This window comes from Cotesia typhae, unplaced genomic scaffold (genome assembly GCF_013202065.1).
Source record: "Cotesia typhae breed Kobodo isofemale line unplaced genomic scaffold, CoteBio_Ctyphae contig_20, whole genome shotgun sequence".
Classification (NCBI taxonomy): Eukaryota; Metazoa; Arthropoda; class Insecta; order Hymenoptera; family Braconidae; genus Cotesia; species Cotesia typhae.
Window position 1 is genome coordinate 5,633,551 of NW_027423725.1, and position 13,407 is coordinate 5,646,957.

Below are 13,407 nucleotides of genomic sequence, written 5' to 3' on the forward strand. Positions count from 1 at the left end.
GCATGCGTTTAATATAGTTCAGTCCTCATGTTTTTTAGGGATCGTTCTACTAACTAAATATAATTGTTTACATTATAGTCGGACCTCGTTATGGTGTTATAAGACTTTTTTTCTTCATTTATTAAAATTTGTTTGAAACTTTTTCTTCACCTGGTTTTCGGGCAAGTAGAGTAAGTGTGGGTATTACTGCGGTTTTACTTTAACAGCATTTTTATTAAATTTTTCAAAAACAACAATAATTTTTTTTTTAAACCAAGATTGACCCAAAAAAAAATCAAGAGTGCGATAAACTAATATTTACTTGAAATAATAAGCATTTCAAAAAAAAGTCATATGCATGTATTTCTGCGGGTATAAAAGGAGTTTGTTTTTATTAATGCTTGCCGATTACTGCGAATGACCCAATCACTGCGTGTCTATTACTGCGGATGAAATTTAATGACAAACAACTTCAAGATCATATAAGAAATGAATCAAATACGTTTGAAAGATACCTAATTAGGTGCTTGTTAAATAAAATTACTTGATTAGATAAACGTATTCCTGAAATAATTTGAATTCATATCAATAAACATGATAATTTAACACAGCATGTCTAAATTAAAAACCATGACCGGAATAGTGATGTATAACATAACATAACATGAAGAGTCTTTAAAGTAATGAAAAAATTAGCTTGCTCAGAGAAACACAAATCTTAATTGAAAAAAATCATTTTGAATTTTTTTAAATCAATCAGAAAAATTTTTGAATATGTTTGAAGTTACATTCATTTAATTTAATGGAAATTTCTTAGTTTAAAAGCTTTTCTGCTTAATTTTACATAACAAAATTCTTTATTACAATTACCGCTTGTATTTTTCATCAACTTCGATTTATTTATTTTATTTTTTATCAATTTTCTATTTATAATTTATTTTAACGATTATTTATTTTCAACTATATAAGAGCAATTTACAGTTTACATTTACATTTTAGTTTACTACCTGTAGAGCCAGTTAATTTTAATTTATTAATAACAAATTGAATAATTGTTGTACGTATAAAACTATTGTGGAAATATTTTCTTGAAGATTTTAATTATAAGCAAAAAAGTTTTTTAATTTAAAAAGCTCAAGTACCATTCATTTATCATTAAAATGAAAAAATCCGCAGTAATACCCACACTTACCCTATTCTTAATTCAAATTTATTTTCTATTTTTGAGTTTGATTTTCTATAAAAAGCGTGTTTTTTATCTTTTTTAAACGATTATTTGTTTAAATAAGCCACAAAATTTCATGATTAAATTTTTACTTTTCTACCTTACCATAAAATTACCAACCAGTATAAATTAAGGTATTTTTCTCTTATTACATATCTAACCTTTATTTCAGCTGCCAAGAAAAAAAAAAGTAAATCTGCAATTGCTCCAATATAAACTCATATTTATAAATAATATTACATAAAGTTAATTAATTCGTTTTTATTGGATGTTTCGTTAGATGAACTCGTGCCTCAATAAAAGAAGATCAATACTTGTACAAATTATTTAAGCAAGATTTAATCGAATGTTTGTTTATTTTTTTGATTATGGAGGAATTACTTGAAGTACAAAACAACAACATAACCAATCAAATTTCGCGCCCAACATCTAAAGCAGGCTTAATACTAATTGGCATTACAGGTAAAGTTCGCAACTTATGCCTTTTGTTTTAATCACAAATTTATCGTTGTTTGCTTTTTAAACTTTAAAAACACATTATACTCACAAAATTTATAAATTAAATGTGTGCTTGTTAACTCAATGTAATAATAGCTACCTCATCAGCAAAGAGATAACATGTAAAAATTCATCAGGCATCTACAATTTCTTTTTTAATCAATAATATCACAAATTTTTTGGTCGATAATCAATTGCTAAAATAATATACTTACATTGTTTATTTTGGAAATTTTATTTTCTTCCTGAAAATTAAATTGAAGGGGACCCGGTTGTCTAGCGGCCTAAAATTTAAGCTATTTTTAAAATTTTATTTCTTTATGAAGGTAATGACTAATGCTTACAAATTTTTTTACACATTCTATTACTTATCAACTACACAAAAATAAAAATCAAAACAAAAAAAAAATTGTTTTAATTAGAAAAATGGCGCTATAGTCCCCCTCTAAAAAAAATTGGACCTGACTGGTGGGTGTTGAACGATCTCTTCCTCTGGTCTAAAATAAAAAAAAAATGACGGATTTTTGACTAGTATAAGTATAGTTATCATCGGAACTAGAATAAAAAAAAAAAAATTAGAAAAACGGTTGACCCTAAAGGCCATCCTCCAACTTCCCGCCAATTCCATACCTACGCTTGAAATTGCACTCATGACGTTTTTGAGCTCTTCGAGCTCAAAAGTCTGATAGAAATTTGATAAAAAACTATTTTTCAAATCTTTAAACCGCAATAACTTTTGAATAAAAAAAAACGGATTTCTACGCGATTGCCGGCATTCGATGCAGTTTTTTAAGTCTCATGAAGAATCTTTAAGCTTAATTTAATCGGACGAGGAATTTCGGAGTAATTCCGAAAAAACACTTCTTTCGGTTTTCTTTTGTCAACGATAACTCACAAATGAACCCACCGATTTTTACCGGACCGGCGGTGATTGAAGTGGTTTTTTGATGTTAAAAGCTGATTAGTTTTTGGAATTGATCGGTAGAGCCGTTTAAAAGTTATTTCAAAAAAACCACATTAAAAAATTTTTTTTTTGTCGTTTTTCTGAGATTTTTCAAAATCTACCTGTCCGACTTGGTTTAAATTGTATTCAAAATTTAAGTTCAGTCAAGCCCTTTCGAATAGCACCAACCGCGATTAAATCGGTCAAACCGTCCAAAAGTTATGAGAGGTTTTCATACATCCACCCCCCCCTCACACACACACATACATACATACATACAGAAACCATCGCGGGAATAGTCAGGAAAACTTCCTAATACCTCGAAACGTCGAGATGCGATGAAAACTCGATTTTTGAAAAACGGGGTAAAACCAATAACTTCCCGATTTTTGAAAATTTACAATTTTCTTAGCGGGAAGTTAAAAATATTTGACAAAATGGTACGTAGTTAAAAGTCCGAATCGGAAATTCGTTTACAAAAAATTTTTTTAATGGGACTTCAGCGCCATTTTTCTAATTAAAGAAAAATTTTTTTTTTGTTTTGATTTTCATTTTTGTGTAGTTGATAAGTAATAGAACGAGTGTAATAAAAATTTGAAAGCACGAGTCATTACCTTCATATAGGAAAAAATTTTTCAAAATAGCTCAAATTTTAGGCCGCTAGACCACCGGGTCCCCTTAATAAAACTTAATGAGTTTTAATGATTTTTTTTCATCTGGCATAATATTTTCAAAATCTTTAACCGAAACATTTTGAGAAAAATTAAAACAGTCAATTGATTTTTACATTTGATTAATACCAACTTCAATTTCAGGTGGAATCGGTTTGGGACTAACTGTCATCAGTATTCCCTTTGTTAGTCCAGCATTGAGAAAAATATGTTTGCCTTATGTTCCTGCCACTAACCAGCAATTAAAAAACGTTTTATTAGCTTTGCGAGGAAGATCTGGAACTATTATTGATTTAGGAAGCGGTGATGGTCGTTTGGTATACCTATCACAATAATTTATTTGATAGTACTAAGTATCTGCACTTTATTTTTAATTACAAACTTTTAAATAGGTTTTAGCAGCAGCCAAGAATAATTTTAACGCTTATGGAGTAGAACTGAATTTCTGGTTAGTGACATACTCTAAACTTCTGGCTTATTCCCAAGGACTTTCTTCAAAAGCTGTATTTTACAGAAAAAATCTTTGGAACTTAAATTTGAGTAAATTTGACAATGTAGTATTATTCGGAGTACAATCGATGGTAAATAAATTTAATTTCGATATTATTTACAAAATATAAATTTAGATAAGACAACTTAAATTTAATCATAAACTTTCGAATAGATGCAAGAAATCGAAAGTAAATTTATTACAGAATTGAAGAAGGACTGTACAATCGTTGTTTGTCGATTTCCTCTACCAAATTTAGTGCCTGTCAAAACAATTGGACATGGAGTCGATCGTGTATGGGTTTATAAGCCGTTATGAATTTAGAATCTTATTTTTCTCATTATTCATCATTAAACGTTCCACATTGGAGTGTAATTATTCTATGTAAATTTTGTAAATATAAAATCTTTACATACGTAAAACATTATTCTTCATTCACCTTACTAAGATAGCGCAAAAGAACTAACAGTTTTTCGTTTCATGTCGTCTAGGAAGATGCGTTGGTTTATCATATGTTAAAAACCGTGTTCAATGATCAGCTCGACATAAAAAAATTTACGAAGGCCATTCAAGATTTTAAAAAATTAGGAAAATTGTCAAATTTGATTTTTGTTTGTTTCTAATCTTTTTACTCGTTATTCTATTATTTTTAAGATTAATAATTATTTACATTCTGAAAATTTCAAGTCGAAATCTAGATTTCTGGAAATCGTTCATGATTGTAAGTTGGTGATAATATTCAAAAGTTGCTCAAAAACATTGCGTTGAATGACAAGTTTTAAGGGACTATTAAACATTTTTTTTATTGAACTAATTTTTAGAGAGCACCACCCTACACCTTACTCATACTTCTTTTGTTTTTAATAGTGGAGCTATTAAAGTCGTGACTTTTAGGTTCATAGTTAAAATATGTAGAGTTAGAGGTAAAATTTTTTTGCTTATTTAATATAAAATTTCACAAAAAAATTTCACCACTTATACTTCTTTAATTATAGGAGAACTTTTAAATAATTATTCACATTTTTTTTTAATTATAATAAATGAGTTACAAATTATAAGTTGCATATTAATCTATTAATCTAATATTGATATTAATAATGACGATGATAATAATATTGATAAAAATATCATACAACAAAAGGCAAAATTATTAAACATAAAAAAAATTTAATCGTTTTCATTTTTGAGACACATTAATTGATAACTTATAGCAATCCTTTCATTTCTTGCATGAATTGCATGTACGCATCATCCTTTGTTTTTGGTTGAGGTGGTTTAATAAGCTGCGTTTCGAAATTCTTTTCAGGCAATCGTATAATACTACTTGGTTTCCGCTGATCATCCCGTTTCACTCTTACCGAGGTAGGAAGGAACCTTGTTACATCTGCCGTCAAATTTCTTATTTGTGGTTTTGCTTCAATGGTCGTTGTACTTTTTCCGTCTTTGTCTTGGCGATTAATTAATTGAGGTGCTGCTGATAAAACATTTGGTGTTTTCTGTGGTGCAACTGTATTATTAGAACTTTGAATCTGAGAGTTAGATAAGTTTGATAAATGTGATAAATTCGAAAGCTGCAGTGTTGGAGGTGGCATGCGTGGTAAATTTGGCAGTCCAGATCTTAGCATTCGAGGCATACCCGGAGGAGGCCCTGAAAAATATAGATAAATTATGTTAATGATACTTGAGAATATATAAACAAGAATTTTCATCTATTATTAATGAAAGTTTTGATAAACCAAGATATTAGAGTATTTTCATTAGATATAAGGCAACCGCAATAAGTCCTAGTTGAAAAATATTTTTAATGAGAAAAAAAGAAAAAAAACTATCCACAAGTTTTGATGTTAATGATGCTTAAGGACATTTTCTATAAACGAAAAATGGTAATTTTCACGATAAACAAAAACAAAATTAAGCATTCTGCGAATAGTAGAGTAATAAGGTCTGTATATTCGATATATTTTTTTAAATAATTGAATTATTTTATAATTAAATTACATTTTATATTTTTGGTAATTGAGATCAATAATCGTGTTAACGGAGAAATAATACTGTGATTATTAATTTTCAATGCTAAAGAAATTTAAACTATATTTCAATTATTTAACTATGTTAAAATAGATCTTATCATCAGACAATAATAAAATAAGATCCAGCTGTAAGATTTTCTAGTTTGATTTCAATTTGTGAAGCGTATATTGAACACAATTGTCATGAAAGAAAATTTTTTTTTGAGTTGATGAAAATAAAATTACCGAAGAAAATTCTCAAAAATCGACTGAAGTAAAAAATAAAAGTGATTTGGCCTTGAGCTGTATTATAAATCAATGCTGGCATATTTTACTGAATTCTGATTTGTCTATTATTTATTGTAATTATTTTTGTGGTTGCTGTTTCTTGAAAAGAAATAGATGAATCAATATTTAAAATTAATCTGTTAAAAAGTTTAGTAGTTATTTCGAAAAAATAATTTTTTGAAAAATTTCTGACATTACTCAAACGAATAATAATGTAAATGCGCGCACTAAACTAGTGTGAAAACAATTAAGAATATCTTCTTAAAATCTCAAAACGTCAAGACCTGATTAAAATTTCATTTATGGAAATCGAGTGAAAACCATAACTTCTATTAGAAAATTCTTTTACTTTAACTAAAAAACAAAGATACCTGGAGGTAACCTAAGACCTATACGAGGAGGAGGTGGTGGTGGCATACGGAGATGCATTGGTGGCGGTGGTGGCCTGTAAAGAAGAGGTGGAGGTGGCATTCCCATTGATGGAATATTATGTTGTTGTTGTTGCTGCTGCTGCTGCTGTTGTTGTTGTTGTTGTTGTTGTTGTTGTTGTTGTTGTTGTTGTTGTTGTTGTTGTTGTTGTTGTTGTTGTTGTTGTTGTTGTTGTTGTTGTTGTTGTTGTCGTCGTTGTTGTTGTTGTTGTTGTTGTTGTTGTTGTTGTTGCTGCTGCTGTTGTTGCTGTTGTTGTTGGTGCTCTTGTTCTGGTTGTTCTTGTTCCTGCTGCTGAGGTTGTTGTTGGTTCGAAACAACTGGGGTATCCGAAGATTCAGAAAAATCACCGTTTTCGGAATCGGACTGAACAGTTTTATTTTTTAATTGATCACCAGGTTGTGCATCAAGTAAACCTAGTCTAGTATTTAAATCTTGGGCTCGTTCTGTTTCTCTTTTTTTATGCACAACCTCCATTTCTCGCATGAATTGATCTATATCTTGCCCTGCGATAGCTAACATTTTCTGTTGGAGACTTGTAGGTTTAACTTTTTGAACTTCTTTAAACTTTTCTTTATCCAAATTTTTATCTTTGTCGTCTTTCTCTTGTTTCTCAACTTCATCGTCATCTGCGAAGCGTATCGTTCGGAATTTCGGACTAACATCTTTGGACTAAAAAATATATATAAATATAGATATCTTAAAATTAATTCAAGTTTTAATGTTCAATGAAAATAATTTTATTATACCTTATCAGATAAATCTTCATCTTCAGCAAAAAGATCTGGACATGGAAAAGGTGGAACTCCTGGCGGATCTTTATTGGCGATCAATGACGAAGTATTGGATATATTCGAGTATACGCTGCTTTTTTTTAAAATGCTTGGAGGTATGGGAATATTCATAATCGGATGATGTTGAGGCAAATAATGAGGATGTAAAGCATAAAGATGAGCAGCAGGTTGTGGCATGTCCGGTAATGGAATTTGTGATGTCAATGATCCTAAAAAAATGACTTGTTAAAAAATTCAATTTTTTAAATTAAGTAGTGAATTATACAAACCGGTAAAATTTCGAGGCACATCACTGTTTGATGATGGCAATGGAATTTCATCAATTTGTACTTGTTGCGCATGTTTTACTGCTTCAAAGTAAGTTACTAAATCAACACGACGTCTTTCATACTGAATTAACTGCTCTTTTAATTCGATCCATTTTTCTTGATCATCTTTAGCCTAAAATTAAAAATACATTCAGTATAATTCTAAAAATGTCGAATTAAAAATTTTAATTAATTATAAATGATTACTATATCAGTAAAAATATTATACTTACATACATTTTTAGAACACGATCTAAAGTTTCTTTCAGTTTTTTACGTTTATCTTTTAAAACTTTTTCATTCAAAGGTGGTGGTTGCAAAACATTGTATTCTAAAATTAAATATGATTATTAAAATAATAATATTCTAACTAAAAATTTTTAAATTCTGAATGATAATATCAATATGTATAATTTCTTATTCAGAATAATTCTTCATAATCTTCGTAGGTAGCTATAAATTAAAAAAATTAAAATTTACAGACAAGTTTATACTCATATAAAAACAAAGTATTTGAAAAAATGAGTCTAGTACAAGATTATGATGTTCAAAACGAGATGATTTGTTATGAAATGATCCATACATAAGTTAAACACTTCATATAAAAAAAAAAAAATAATAAATAAATAAGAAAAATTCATACAGATTAGAATCAATTTCTTATGCATAAAACATGTTTATAACATTTTTCTTACCCATTTGATCAATTTTTTCCATCTCTTCGATGATTTGTGTAGGGTCTTTTCCTTTCAATACGGCAGCTCGAACTAATTGCCTTTGTTTTTTGTTCTTTTTCAATTCCTTTTTTCGTGCTTCCTTGCCTAAATAGTGAAATTTATGTTAATTATCTTTATTGGCAAGCAAAATATTACATTAACAACAACAATAATAATAATAAAATTAACTAAGCAATTAATTAAATAAAACATGTATCAATCAAAAACTTACGAGCTTGATCAGTAGGATTCATGTATTTTCCACTTTTAGTGGTGTTAATAGATCGGCGACCCATTTTAAAAATTTTTTATAACACTTCAGCTATTAAAAATTTTTTTACAGAAACTTATATATGCAATTACAGAAATTTTTTTATGTAAATTAGATTGTAAAACTATTTTGGATTTATAACAGAGACAGACAACGAGCTAAATTGAAAACAGTCAGAAAGTATACACGTGTCAGTGTATTTAGACAATCTTAAAAGAGGAGATTGAATACTTAAGTTACAGTCACGGAGGATTCTGAGAGAGCGGCTCTGTGTGTAGTTTACAGGTACATGTAAAACTTTTTTGAAAAAAAAAAAAATGTGTATATCAATTATTATACAGCTTCCGCAATAGTTAGTCGCATATAAATTTATAATTTTTTATGTGTATACATAAATTTTTTCCTATCACTATTTCAAACAAGACATTTTAATTAATAATTAGATAATTATTTTGAAAGGGAATATCCATAACTTTTTTGATCATAAAAGATTAAAAAAAATTTTATCATGAATCTTTTTATCTTTTTTTTTTTTAACTTTTTATTTTTGACGTATTTAAGGCTGTGAATTAGTTGATTATTAAAACTTAAAATTTCAGTTAGTGAATTTTGATTATCAGTTTCAAAAATTGCAAAAAAAAAAAACTCCCAAAACATTCAGCAAATAAAAAAAAATAATTGTTTTATAAGAATTTTAGCCAAAAATAATGTGGATTTTTCTTCTAAATAATTACTAATGATTCAAAAACTATATCAATAATTTTCAAGTTAAAACAAAAGTATTTTATGATTTTTCGTTAACCGTTACAGATTTATCCATACTTTTCAAAGCTAATATTTATTCTTATATTTTTTTCGGTCTTATCCTTGGAATTTTTCGATTATTAGATTGATATTTCATACTATAATTGCACAAATACATGGTATACATACCATTCCAGTGCCATCACAGAGCATTGTCTTTTCTTATGTGTATTTCTATCCTACTCTCGTAACTTTTAGCGCGCATTTCTTCAGAAAATTATAACATAAACATACTTACTACAGTAACGCCACCTTAGTTCAATCCTTTTTGACATGCATACATATAGGTTAGCCTTAACAGGCTAAAAAATGATGTAGTTTATATATTTTATTTCATAATAATATGTACAATATTTAATTGCAAATTGTTAATTTGTTTTGTGAAATAATCATTAGGCAACAAGTTATATTAAAATTCTGCGTGATATTAACGATGAATACAATGGGTATATGAAGTTAAGCGGATATTTACCATCAATTCTAAAAGGTAAAATTTATTACTCTTTTCTCTAATAGAATTTTTATCGTATTGTTATTTATTTTGTAATAAAATTTAATCAGATTTATTTTCTTGAGTAAAGTTTTTTAACGATTGCAGTAATGAATCATTATGAAGTAGTGAAAATTATTTAACGTTTACTAGCAGTCTTCAAAAACATTTAGATTGTAATATATAACATGATATATTACTTACCAAATTATTTCATGAATATTCTTTAAATGAATTGGAATTTTAATAACTATGATTTTCTTTACAGTATTTTCTGAAATTATATAAAATGGCATCACGTATTACCGCTTCTGCTACTGTTCGAGCTGTCAAAGGAAGTAAAGGTTTACCAACTCGTGCTGCTCTCGTACTTGTAAGAATAAAAATGATAGGTTTATAGATTTATTAGATTATTACTTTATTATAGATTTTTTTGTTTATTACCGAACAAATTTTGTTTCTAGACTCAAAAAGCTGTTGACAAAATAAGAAAAATTTTGCATAACAAAACAGATTGTGTGAGTATTATCATCAATGACCTTGTTTATTTGTTTAATTCTTTCCACGTATTTATTATTAATTTTTAATCCAATGTAAAATCACGAATTTTTCAAACTACTTATACAGGATGACTCTTCATTTACCTGATCAAAAACGATCATATAGCTTTGTTAAAAAATCCAAATCATACATTATTTTTTTGTCAAAATATTTGTTTTTAACAGCTGCGTAACAATCTACTCAACGATAAAATACCGGAACATAATCATCACAACAAACAATAATCGCAAAAAAAACTTAAAAGATGGTTTCAGAAACTACAATAAATTCTGCACAAGAACCTTTCATGGTTTTTCTAGAAAACAATTTTTTTTTCTACACTTGTCCAACAAACCAGACAACCATGATACTAAACAATTATCTTTACGGTCATTATTTATCTTTGTAAAAACTAAAATTGAATATATCAACTATTGATGAACTGACATTAGTCAGATCATTGTATTTAGCTCTGAAATTAATTTTCGGATCTTTTTTAGATTGGTTTAAAAGTCAGTGTTCGTCAAAGAGGCTGCAATGGGCTAAGCTACGTTTTGGATTACGCAACTGAAAAGAGTAAATTAGATGAGGAAGTTATACAAGATGGAGTAAGAGTAATTATTGATAGAAAGGCACAACTTACCCTTTTAGGGACGGAAATGGATTATATAGAAGGCAAATTAAGTTCTGAGTTCGTATTTAACAACCCGAACATTAAGGGTACTTGCGGCTGTGGGGAAAGTTTTTCCGTGTAATAGATTTTTTTTGTTAGTCTTGTACTATGTAAACAGATCAATTATTTTGAATTTTAAAAGAAAAATTTCAACCTGCAAAACAAGTCTCGGGTAAATGCTGTTAAATTAATTTTACCTCTGTATATTTTATTATTCGAAATAAATTAATAAAAAATATTGAAAATAATAGTCTTTTTAAAATGGTTACTTGGCAGTTGAAATGAAAGTAAATTTTTTAGTGTTTTTTTAATAGGTATTTTTGCTAAAAGATATAATTATCTAAAAATTCAAGTAATGCATTTTTTTATAAACAAATGTTTATAAAAATTGAACCATAATAGATATCGAGCATGTAAAAAATTTATTATATAAATCAATAAATTGTCTAAAAGATCGTCTTGAATGTCAAAGACCGCATCATCAATAGTTTAAAAGTTATAACAACTTATAAGTTGATAAAATAGTTGTCCGCTTCAACTTTGACGGGGTAAAGTACTTCAAAATTCAATAAAAAATAAAGAAAAATTTTTTTTACAACTTTTATGCACAGGGCTGAATTTGTGATTTTCTGAAGCTACGGAAAAAAAATATAATGAAAATGGAAATTTATTTATAACAAATTGTTTATAAAATAAACAATGAAAATTCCAATAAAAAAAAATTTTTTTTTCACAATTAAATTGAGAATTGTAAATGACGATTTAAAAATGATTTCTTAATAAATAATTTAAATGGTGGATAAACGAAAAAAACAATTATAAACAATTAAAAAATTTTTTTAAGAAAAATTTTTTTTTAAAAAATCATTATTTTACTAAGACAATAAAATGACAAAAAAAATTTTCAAACATATTCAATTTGTCTATTTGTTTATAAAAAATTTTTAAATTTTTAAATAAATGTTAAAAAATTTGTAGCCAAGCTACCAAACGCAATATATGAATACAAAAACAACCAAAATTAAAGATTTGGGAAAAAAAATTTTTTTTATAACATTAGCCGGATATTTCAATTTTTGATAACTTTAAAAAATCATTATAAACAAATGAAAAAACTTTTATAAACTTTTACAACAGAATCTTGTTCATTATTTATATAACAAGAGCTCCTAAAAAAAAAAAAAATTTATAGACACAATTTGTAAACTTTTATACAAGATTTTATTAAAATTCAAGTCTCCGAAAAATTTGTTAATTAACAATTGAATAACTTAAACAAAAATTAAGCTAAAAAAATTTTTTCTGCGGGACTATATTCCTTCAAGTGTCTAGATGACATTATAATTTATTCAGATTTTTAAATTAATATTGAATGTTATAAAAAAATTATTTTGTGTTGCATACTTTGCTTGGCAGGGACGCCTAGGCTCCAAAACGGCTGCGTGGAGCCCAACTTTCAACGTTAAATTAAAATTATAATAAATAATGGAGCTACGACTCCGAGAGTCAAGACTTGTTTTACTAAAATTTCATCCTCTTTTAGGATCTTTTTTCAAATTTCAGATATCTTTTATATTTTTAAAGTTATAGAAACAAAATGGAGACTACCTTTTTTCCATTTCGTTTTTTGTTTATAACAAATGAAATTTTTAATAGAGGATAAATTAAAAAATTCCGATTTCTCAGAATTAAATTCTGAATTCAATGTACCAATCGCCATATTTTCAAGAGTGGTCTAACGATTTTTCGCTGAAAACTCACTTTTTGACTAGACTAAAGATAAAGATACGGGTTTTATGTAACTCCAGAATATAATTATGATATATTATAAGTTAAAAATTCTAGATTCAATGCACAACATGAAAAAAATGTATTAGTGCTCGAAATTTAATGTATCTTCTAAATTGTTAATTACAAGTCGAAATTTATATTCAAGGACTTTTCGAATCTAAAAATTTCCTTAAAATTCGATTGTAGGAATATCAAACTAAATTTTATTTTTTTTCCGCCGAAGAATAAAACACGAAAAATTAAAAACTGTGAATGTCTTCATTTTTCGATTTTTTCAATTAAGAGATAAAATAGATGGAACCTCACTTTTACATAATTGAAAAACAAATAATAATTTTAAAGAAACTGTTTTTCTGGAATCAGTTAATTTTTTTTTTCTGTGTAGTTTTTATATCCAGAGATAAAGAATTTTTTTGGAGATCACTCTCGATGTAATCAAAAAACACAAAATATTTTATAACTATCTTGAGATGATAAAAAACTTCTGTTTC

General features: G+C 27.3%; 3 protein-coding genes across 3 annotated transcripts; 2 read left to right on the forward strand and 1 right to left on the reverse strand.

Annotated features, from left to right (window-relative positions):
• The first annotated feature begins 30 nt into the window (after positions 1–30).
• LOC141537901 (ATP synthase subunit C lysine N-methyltransferase) lies at positions 31–4,160 on the forward strand. Its single transcript, XM_074259107.1, is given in 5 exon segments — positions 31–170; positions 1,485–1,666; positions 3,461–3,633; positions 3,709–3,897; positions 3,981–4,160. Coding segments are annotated over 4 exon segments (636 nt in total). The 5' UTR covers positions 31–170; positions 1,485–1,572.
• A 698-nt stretch (positions 4,161–4,858) lies between these two features.
• LOC141538000 (uncharacterized) lies at positions 4,859–8,799 on the reverse strand. The gene is made up of 7 exons (XM_074259247.1): positions 8,580–8,799; positions 8,327–8,452; positions 7,865–7,962; positions 7,593–7,764; positions 7,279–7,532; positions 6,475–7,201; positions 4,859–5,454 (listed from the first exon to the last, which is right to left on the reverse strand). Exons 1-7 carry the CDS (start codon positions 8,641–8,643, stop codon positions 5,012–5,014), a joined length of 1,884 nt encoding a protein of 627 aa, XP_074115348.1. The 5' UTR covers positions 8,644–8,799; the 3' UTR covers positions 4,859–5,011.
• An 874-nt stretch (positions 8,800–9,673) lies between these two features.
• On the forward strand, positions 9,674–11,373 carry Magr (Iron-sulfur cluster assembly 1 homolog MagR). Its single transcript, XM_074259254.1, has 4 exons — positions 9,674–9,909; positions 10,181–10,285; positions 10,377–10,430; positions 10,953–11,373. The coding sequence occupies exons 2-4, from the start codon at positions 10,202–10,204 to the stop codon at positions 11,205–11,207; spliced, it is 393 nt and encodes a 130-aa protein (XP_074115355.1). The 5' UTR covers positions 9,674–9,909; positions 10,181–10,201; the 3' UTR covers positions 11,208–11,373.
• The last annotated feature ends 2,034 nt before the right edge of the window (positions 11,374–13,407 follow it).